Raw genomic sequence first — 10,284 nt, forward strand, 5'->3', positions numbered from 1 at the left:
GTACCACTGTCTACTCAATACTGCACGCTCCAATGTGTGAGTTAGCATTGTAAGGTCACAACTGCACTAGACTGTCACACAGGATATTGGGTGCCAGGCATCACACCATCTGGTGCCTTCTGTGCAGTCAATGCCCGTCACTTCATTGTAGCCACCAGTATAGCATGACAGATAATGCAGCAGTACTGTCTCTCACAGATATACCAGTGTTCACACACAAAACATAAAAAGGAGCTACTATACTCAGCAGCTCCTGCACCATTAAGTCACTGACCTTTCATCTCCACTAGGGGTAATGTACATGATAAAAAACGAAAGAACTGCGGAAGCTGTAAATCAGGAACAAAAACAAAGTTGTTGGAAAAGCTCAGCAGGTCTGGCAGCATCCATGCAGGAAAAAATAAAGTAAATGTTCCGGGTCTGGAGAACCTTCCTCAGAATGGTAAAGGGGTAATATACATATCTGATAGCTTTAGACCAAAGGCTTGCATGGGGCAAAAACACAAAAGATAGCCTTCTGAGTTGAGCTCCATTAGCCTGCCCCGGTAGAGTTTACTGATCAACCTCAGACGACTTTATCATTAACATTGTAAGCATTAGCTCAGTTATGACTGACACAAGATACAGAAGATGTTTTGCACACACAGAGCATGGGGGATGATGTATACCCACCACCTCATGCCCCATACATATACTTCCCTAAGGAAGGAAACTAGTGAACCAGATGGGTTTTCATAACAATGATCACTGTCTCCACACTGGAAACAGGAAAATAACTTTATAATTCATGTTTTTATGAATGAATTGAATTTAAATTCCACCAGCTGCTCTGGTGGGATTTGAACTGATGCTCCCTGAGCGTTAGCCTAGGTATCTAGATGACAAGGCCAGTGACATGATCACTACAGCACCATCTTCTCTGAATGCAAGATGATTCACAACCAGACCTATTGAAAACAGATACCAAGTAAGGAAGGGAAAGATTAAAAGAGGTAACCAAACTAGTCAGCTCCAGACCACTATTCCAAACACTGTAGACAGCAATAACGTTTAAAGAGAAATGGGAATACACTTTTATTATCAGAAATAAATTACTTCACATGTTCTCACATAGAAATAAAGTTTTATTAGCAGGTCATCAAGTGCCCATCTATTCTAATCTAATTTTCCAGCACTTTGGCCCATAGACTTGTATGCTATGGCATTTCAAGTGTTCATCTAAATAATTCTGAAATGTCTTGAGAGTCCCTGCCTCTACCATCTTTTCAGGCAGTCAGTCAGTGTCAGATACACACAACCCTCAGGATGAAAAGCAATTCCTCAAATCCACTCTAAACCTCCTACTCCGTATTTACATGTTCAAACAAAAACAAACTTTATAGCATGTATTTAAAGAAATTAAACAAATCAAGCACCAATAACTCAACACTTTAGTATGTCAGGACTTAAAGTCAATGCCCAATTTGTCTTATCCTTCATACTTCCATCCAAGCTCACCAAATCTTCCAGCTATTTCTACCCTCACAAAATCTGTCTTCAAACCGACCACAAACTCCTGTCTGCATTCCAGGTGGTGAACTACAAAGTTGGTATTTTTTCTGTTTAAGTTGCAGGCTGGGCTAATATCCATTACTTATGTATTTCCTCAGCTTTCAATAAGATGCAAACTATGCAAGACCAAAGTTGAAACCTCTCTGACCATTATGTTCTTAGGTTTATAGAAAGCCTGTAACTTGATTCTAAAAATGGCTTTCCTATTCCCTTCTCCATGGCAATGGGAAACATCTAAGCCCTGTCTTCAAGTAGAAATCCCAAAATGAAAAATCAGTAAAACTTGTGAATAATATATACTGGTCAGATTCGTCTTATGCACTTCAAACTGGAGCTTCAGTACATCCAGCATGTTCATTTCCAAATATTAAATTTTTTAATGGTTTATCCCTTTGGGATGTTAATTATGTTTTATCTTCAAATAACATTAATAATTAGAGCTAATGACTGTCTTTCCAGACTTGCTGGTACCATAAAGAAACACCCACGTTGACAAAGGTGCCTTTAATTTCTTTGATCTGTGAACTACAGGCATAATTTAACTTCTTAATGAAGTTTTTTTTTAATTCATTCATGAGGTGTGCTTATTCATTGCTCATTCTTATTGCCCAGAGTCAACCACATTGCTGCTGGTCTGGAGTCACATGTAGGCCAAGCCAGGTAAGGACGGCAGATTTCCTTCACCAAATTTCATCACACTAGCTGGTTTTTAATGACAATCAAAAGTGGTCTCATGGTTACCATTAGGCTGGATTTTAATTCCTTTCTTTTATTGAATTTAAAATTTCATCATCTGCCATTGTGGGATTTGAACCAATATCCTTTCGGCATTTGCTTGGTGTTCTGCATTACTAAGCCAGTGACATTTCCACCAAGCCACTACCTCCCACTTCTGCCCCTACCAAAAGCTCAGAGACAGATCACTGAATGCTTAAGTTTTCTTACTTCCATACCTGACTTATTAAGAAGACACAGGTTATCCTTTGAATTGTAACTTCCAGATCTGAGTTTACTAGTTTCTCAAGCAAGCAATTCCATTTGTCTACATTTAAATTCAACTCCTAAATCAAAAGTCATTTTCTAACACATATTATGATGAAACCAGATATGTGCCCTACAATGTCTTAATCAGAATGCAAGCTATATCCCACTTAGAGAGAACAAGGGGACAGGATACAAGGGAACAAGGCAACAACATATCTCTTTTATTTTCCAAGTTCTGTATGTTTGGGACTGTTTGAGTTGATTAGATTGTGATGAAAAATTACATTGAGTTTGAAATGTCTGTAAACTCAATGTCAAAAATAAATGTGCATGTTCTGTGGGGATCATTATTGTCCGTGTATTCTGTTTTTTTTAAATAAACTTAAAAATGAAAACTTAGGAAGTGAAGATGTTACATAAATGGATTCTAATAAGAAATGTAATATATATGGATTGATACTTGCAATGTTAACTTGTTAAATGTAACTATTCTGTACTCTTTACCTTTCCAAAAGACAATGATATGAAATTTCCTATTAATGATCAGTGATTAGATAGCCCTCTTACCTGCGCTTCCACCTCCTTGAGGTTGTATAAAGGTGGTTCTCCTTTGGTCAGAACAATTTGATTCATTGCAGATCTTGACATCTGCCCTGGTAAGTAGAAGTTCAATGGAAAGGGGATTCTTGAAGCAAACCACGGTCGAGTCAGATTGCAGTAATTCTCAATATCCACCCAAAAAGTGTGCAGCTGTACGAAATGGTATAAAACTCAATTTATCTGCGATTACGTGCATTAAACAATACAGGATGAGCTGGTTCCCTTAGAATATCCTGAATTGCACAGTGAGTCACTTCTCTACTGAATATATTAAAACTTAATCAAGTTATCTCAGAATTAGATCACGATGAAGTATTAAAGTATTCATTGATCTATTTAATCTTGTCATGCTCATACTATGTGAAGACAATGTTTCCTATTAAAAATAAATGACCATTTTAGAATACTTCAGATTTAACGCTGAGTTGGGTAGATACCTTCTCAGGTCCAATGGCCTGACACTCCTAAGTGTTCTAAAAATTTTACTTTAACAGGTGTTAATTTATAATAAAATGCACGATAGAATTGTCTGACACATAACAATACGCGAGCACCAACACCTACAAGCTCCAGTATGTGGTTTAGTGATGGGTAAGAAATGCTAGGCGAGCCAGTGACGCCGACATCCCCTGAACAGATTATACTCTGTCTCTTTTGCACGTGCATTTCTTCAATTACTCTGACCGGTGACAAAACTGGAGAAAACGGGTTTAGTTTTGGTTCAAATCATTAAGCTGCTTTGATCCACAGCAGAGTGAATGTACAAAGCAACAGTATTGTTTAACTTCACTTATTCAATCTTTACAAAACATACTGCACTGCTGCACTTCAGTGAGTCATCCTGCTTGTTATTAACAGACTTACTCCTTTAGATCTTGATTTTTTTTTGAAAGACTCTTCAGGGTCCCTCCTGCCTCAGCAACTTTTATAAAAAGCTAAATGTATTTTTAGGTAACAAGGTGCAGGGCTGGATGAACACAGCAGGCCAAGCAGCATCACAGGAGCAGAAAGGCTGACGTTTCGGGCCTAGACCCTTTATTCAAATTGTTTTTGTGAGAAAATGTGATCAAAAAATTCCTGATAATATGGTTAAATGACAGATCATCACAAGATTTGACAAAGGAGGAGCCCCAACCAAAGATACAGATTTATTCAGGAGTTTCATTAGAATCATAAGAAATATGAGCAGGAGGACATTCATTCCTTTAAACCTGCTTTGCTATTCTATAAGATCATGGCTGAACTGCCCCAGCTTCAACTCTTCTTAAGTGCCTGGTCCTGATAGCTCTCAGCTCCCTGAGATTTCAAAAGTCTACCTACCTCCTCTTTAAATACTTTCAAAGGATCAAATCTCCACATACGGGAGAGGCAATGGGCCAGTGCCATAATTGCTAGACTATCAATCCAGAAAGTCAGCAAATGTTCTGGGATCCCCGGTTTGAATCCCACCATGACAGATGAAAAATTTCTTCTCTTGATAGCACAGTAGCTCAGTGGTTAGCACTGTTGCCTCAGAGTGCCAGGGTCCCAGGTTCAATTCCACCCTCAGGCGACTGTCTGTGTGGAGTTTGCACATTCTCCCCGTGTCTGTGTGGGTTTCTGCTGGGTGTTCTGGATTCCTCTACAGTCCAAAGATGTGCAGGTTTGGTGGATTAGCCATGGAAAATGCAGGGTTACCAGGATAGGGTGGGTGGGATGTTCTTTGAAGGGTTTGTATGGGCCCGATGGGCCAAATGGCCTGCCTCCACACTGTAGGGATTATATGTTTCTAATTTCAGTTATTCACTACTTTCAGAGGAGAAATTTCTTCCCATCTCAGTTTTAACTGAATGTCCCCTTATTCTGCAGCAATGTCCCACAGTTTGAGATTCTTCCACTGGTGGAAACATCTCCCCAAGCCTCCTCAAAATCTTCAATGTTTCATTTTTCTAAACCCAAATGAATAAAGACCTGTTCAACCAGTCTTGAACAGTCAATGCCTTCATCTCAGGAATCAAGCTCGTGAATCGTTTTTGAACTGCCTGCAATGTCATTATATCCTTTTTTAAGAAACTGGGACCAGAACTGTACACAGTATTTCTGGTATGGCCTTACTAACACTCTATGCAGTTGTAACAAGACTTCACTACTTTTAAGCTCCAAATCCCTGGCAGTAAAGGCCAAAATTCCATTTGCCTTCCTAATTAATTGCAGCACGTGCACGCTAACTTTTTCTGTCTCATGCACAAGAGCACACAGATTCCTATTTGCTGCATTTACTGGGAGCTTCTACATGTTTAAAAATAGTTTGCCTTTTGATTTTTTTCTTCCACTTTCCAGCATTAAACTCCATATACCATGTTTTTACACACTCACTCAATCTATCCATACCTTCTATCCAGTTTCAGATTGGAGAAATAAAAGTTAAAATTACAAACAGAACTCAAAACTAAAAAATAATGATTTTATGGCAATATAAATGCTAACCATGCAATTGAGGAAAACCAGTAGAGGATAAGACGCTTGAATTATTTACCAATGCAGGACGCAACTTCTCTTCTATCAGTGCAATAAATGCCAGAGTGTCAGCTCCCTCTTTAGCTGTTAATTCATAATCTGCGTTGTATTTCTGTTAAATTAAGTAAATAAAGTAATTGTTATATGAATAACGAGGTTTTAATTCTTGTTGATTGTAATTTACAATGGGACAAACACAATGCTGTTTGTCTTCAACAGGCATAACAGCCTTTCCTGCTCTGTTGTCCTATTTGATAAATTTCACAACTAAAATCATCTAGCACTGCAATATTCTCACTAATGCTTCACACCTATCATTATTACAATCTAATGAATTTTTAAATTACCAATATCTTGAGTACATGCTAATAAATCAGAAAATAAATTTAGAAAAGACAATTTGCTCCTAGGTTTTGTTCTGTTAAGAACTGAACAGAACCCTCAACATGGCTCCATGTCCCTATTTCTGCTCCACATCTCAGTATGTCGTAATTCTCTTCTCCCTCACACATGCATAAAAATCTCCCCCTTAAAACTGCCAAATCTGCTTCAACTATTCCATCTGACAAGTTTCACATTCTCACTTTCTGCACAATGCAATTCCACCTATTTCATTTTATTTATTCCAGCTGTGCCTCTCTTATATTATGTCCCTTTGTTCTGATTCTACCAATGTTGAAAACCACTTATCTACATCTACTATATCAAACTCCTTCATTACTCTATCAGGTCGCCTCTTGTTCAAAGAGGTTAAAAAAAGTCCCAGTATTTTTTCCTAATATTTACCCTAATAATTCTGGTAACATTCTTGTAAATCTTTGCTGAATATTCTATTGTGCTTCAATATTCCCTCTCTAGTATGTAAACCATGACTGTATATCATATTCTTGTGCAATTTAATTAAATTTTGATACAGATTCAACACTTTTCCACTATCCTATTCCACTGAAAATGCACATAAGTGAATTGCTTACGCTCTTTATTCACATCATCAACTTACATTGATATTGTTAATAAATTATGTATCAGTCCTCTCAGATCACTTTCCCACATTACCCCAGTCAGTCTAATTTCCAAGGAATAAGTGACCTTCTTATTCCTCTTACCAAAACAAATCATCTTACATTTCTCCTGGTGAATTTCAATGTTTTATATGACTTTAACATTCCCAACACATCCCTTACAAGAGTAAAATCAAACAAGCCTTTTTTTCAATTAATTTGCAAGTATTCACTTTCATTTAATTAGCAAAGAGCAACAACCATACCTGTTTTCTCAGGAAATTCAGAATATTTTCAGGTTGCACTACATTCATATTGTCAGAAATTAATACTGGAATGTCTCCTAAAGGAGTAAAAGTCACAACAGTAAAACTAAGTTTCACTATTTATAACATTCCCTTCTGTGTGACGCAATACTGCATTGTTCATCAAAGTTCCAACAGCTTCCCAAGAAAAGATATGGACTCTATGAACAAGTTCATAGAATCATAGATCATAGATCATAGATCATAGAATCCCTACAGTGTGGAAACAGGCCCTTCGACCCAACAAATCCACACTGACCCTCAGAGCACCCACCCAAACCCATCCCCCTAAATCTACACATCCCTGAACATTGTGGGCAATTTAGCATGGCCAATCCACCTACCCAGCACATCTTTGGACTGTGGGAGGAAACTGGAGCACCCGGAGGAAACCCACGCAGACACGGGGAGAATGTGCAAACTCCACACAGATGGTCGCCCGAGGGTGGAACTGAACCCAGGTCCCTGGCGTTGTGAGGCAGCAGTGCTAACCACTGAGCTACCGTGCCGCAAAATTTCCAACAACTCAACTCTGGTCCCTGGTTACTCGATGGTGGGAGGTTGGTGGGGAGACGGGACAGGACATGAAATTCTTGACCTTGGGAGGCGACAGAGACAAACAACCTACAATTCAAATAGATTGAAATTTGTACCTGTAGGTGTTTTCCATGGATTATTAATAAAGTGCACTTTTAGAGGAGCCCGTGAAAATTTGGCATATGCCTGCAATGGAAGAAGAAAGTGAACGTTATATGCAAGAAAGTGTAATTTTCATTTTTCTTTAAAAAAGAGTCCAGGTGTTGAATTTTCCATTCAGCCAAGTAAGAAACATTGTTATATGAAAATCTTTGTTTGCACTGCCAGTTTCATTGGACTCACTCAACATTGCCAGTGCATTAGATAAAGAATAAAGCTGTTTTTATTCTGCCCCAGTTTTGGCCTTAGAATAAATCTCTTTGGGTTACTGTCACACCCTGAACCTTGACTTGGCCGAAGTAAATAAACCTTCTAGATTACAGCAACTTTTGCACAGGGAATGCTGTGAGCATTATATATGTTACTGCTTGATTCCATATTGGAGAGAACTGTACATGTGAAGCACTCAAGCAACATGGTTAGTCTAGTTATCTTTTTAAAAATATACTTTTTGCCTAGTACCAAAAATACGTTTCTGTAATTTAAAGTATAATTTATCCAAAAATGTTGTCATCATCAAAATAAAGCCACAGTTTACTGAAAATGACAAATAAACGCATTTTCTTTTTGGTAGCCACGTAATTGGCATGTCTTACAAAGCAGCACATTCAGCAATTAAAAAAGTCCCAAAGTGCAGCACTGGAGGATTAAGATGAAAGCTGATACCAAGGTACATTAAGAAATATTAAGTCAGGTCACCAAAAGGAAGTTTTAGCGAGGAGAATCAGGTGAAGATTAAAATGTTTTAGAGAAGGGTTTAAGGCCGCTGCAGAAAGTCATGGCTATCAATTCCGCAGCAAAGAACACTGGGAATGCACAAGTGGCCAGATATGGAAAAGAGTAGAAATTTCAGTGGGTGGTAAAGCTGAGTGTTACATTGATAGAGAGGGGCGAAGTCATTTAGCGATTGAAAAATAAGGTCAAGACTTTCCTAGACCAAGAGCCAACAGATGTCAGCAAGGACTGGGATGGTGGACTTGGTGAGGATACAGGAAGTACAGTGTAACTTACAGAAAATAAAATTGATTTCAACATTTCCAAACAAATATTACAAGATCTCTGCTCAAATTATGAGCTTAGACCACAGAGCCGTATGCATGATGGCTGCTTTAACACAGAATGAATTAAGCCATCCGCATACATAGTATTATATCTGCTGCAGTTCATTTTAGGGCAATAATCAATCTTGGTGTTAAAATGATAGGGAAAGTGAGTCTTGAGCTCTGTAGACGTAGCTGAGCTTCTTGTCACCTGCCTGTTTTATAAGACATACCAATTACATGGCTACCGAAAAGAAAATACATTTCCTTGTCATTTTAGGTAAAATGGGACCTTGTTTTGATAATGACAATATTTTTGGATAAATTATAACTTAACTTATAGAAATCTATTTTTGGTACTAAGCAAAAGTACATTTTTAAAAAGTCATGGGGCCTATTTAAATACTACTATATGGAATTTTATAATCCAACATTCCTTCCAATGCAGATCAGAAAGCAGAGGGGTACAGAAAAATAGAACTTAGTCTGAGTTAGAACAACACAGAACAGTTTGCGATGGTCTCAATTTTATACAAGACAGAAAATTTCTGAATGTGTATTTCCCTATTGTAATACACTACATTTCAGTCCATGCTAGCTACAAAGTTCCAAACTTGCTTTATTCTCTAGTGTCATAAAAAAAAGACAATGCAGAGTTTACACTCCTGCAGAAGCCATTCATTTTGGATTCAATCTTCAGGCTACTGTAATTTAATCACATCTCTTCATTCTCATAGTTTTGATAACAAATCATTACTGAAGAACTTCCTTATTGCTGGCAGGTTTGAGTCACAATGGGAACTCTGCAGCACAGCAAAATGATACTTCCAGTCAAGTTACATTTCCCAAACGCTTTAACACAGCAGCTCCTGCTAAGTTTTCATTAATTGAGATCCAGAATGCAAATATTGCATCTATTCCCTCCTCCTTTGCCTTGACACCCCCTCCCCGCCCCGGTGCTGGCTGGAGGCCGCCTGACCTTGACAGGCAGGTTATGCGGCCCAGGCTGCAGAAAATAACACGCACAGAGGACACTTCGCGGTTGCGACCCTTTATTAGTTCACTTCTTTGCTTTTAATTTCTGTGAAAGGTTACGCATCTTTTTTTTCTTGTTCTATCGGGCACGGCAGCAAACGATTTGGAACACGCACGCTACGCGTTTGAAAGACAAAAGCAAAACCCCGTGTGCGTCAACTGAACGACTGACCGCCCTTTTAAGAAAAGCGTTCGCTCGTTATTAGGGTGGGTTTTTTTTACCAATATGATGAGAGAGTCGGTGTGGACGGAGGGCAGACCCCAGTCTCCTGGCCAGCACATCAGCTGAATGAGCGACGCCATGTCCCCGTTGTCTGTGAGCCGGAACCAGTCGCTCAGTCTGATAGAGCGCTGCAGCTCCGCTAATGCAGGGAGCCTGGTGTTACAGCACAGCACAGCGCTCAATGGGTCTGCCCAGCTTCCCCTCACTCACCCTCCTGTTGCCCAAAACTAACCCCTAACCAAAAAAAAAGTTATGCCCATCTACAGTATAACACACAAGCGCTCAATGGGTCAGCCCAGCTACCCCTCACTCACTGTCCTGTTGCCCAAAACTACCCCCAACCAAAAAAAAGT

At 38.9% G+C, this 10,284-nt stretch overlaps 1 protein-coding gene across 2 annotated transcripts in view; it reads right to left on the reverse strand.

The window, feature by feature from the left end:
• mtx3 (metaxin 3) overlaps nucleotides 1-10,072 on the reverse strand; it is a 31,539-nt gene extending 21,467 nt beyond the window's left edge. For both annotated transcript variants that reach the window (XM_020527101.2, XM_020527099.2), the window contains exons 1-5: nucleotides 9,931-10,072; nucleotides 7,591-7,660; nucleotides 6,899-6,975; nucleotides 5,651-5,743; nucleotides 3,103-3,285 (exon numbers count right to left, since the gene is read on the reverse strand). In XM_020527101.2, the coding sequence (XP_020382690.1) occupies nucleotides 3,103-3,285; nucleotides 5,651-5,743; nucleotides 6,899-6,975; nucleotides 7,591-7,660; nucleotides 9,931-10,011 (504 nt within the window). In that variant the 5' untranslated portion in view covers nucleotides 10,012-10,072. The remainder of the gene's footprint in view (nucleotides 1-3,102; nucleotides 3,286-5,650; nucleotides 5,744-6,898; nucleotides 6,976-7,590; nucleotides 7,661-9,930) is intronic.
• Nucleotides 10,073-10,284: the final 212 nt, after the last annotated feature.

Source organism: Rhincodon typus, chromosome 3, assembly GCF_021869965.1.
Source record: "Rhincodon typus isolate 14 chromosome 3, sRhiTyp1.1, whole genome shotgun sequence".
In the NCBI taxonomy this organism is placed as follows: domain Eukaryota; kingdom Metazoa; phylum Chordata; class Chondrichthyes; order Orectolobiformes; family Rhincodontidae; genus Rhincodon; species Rhincodon typus.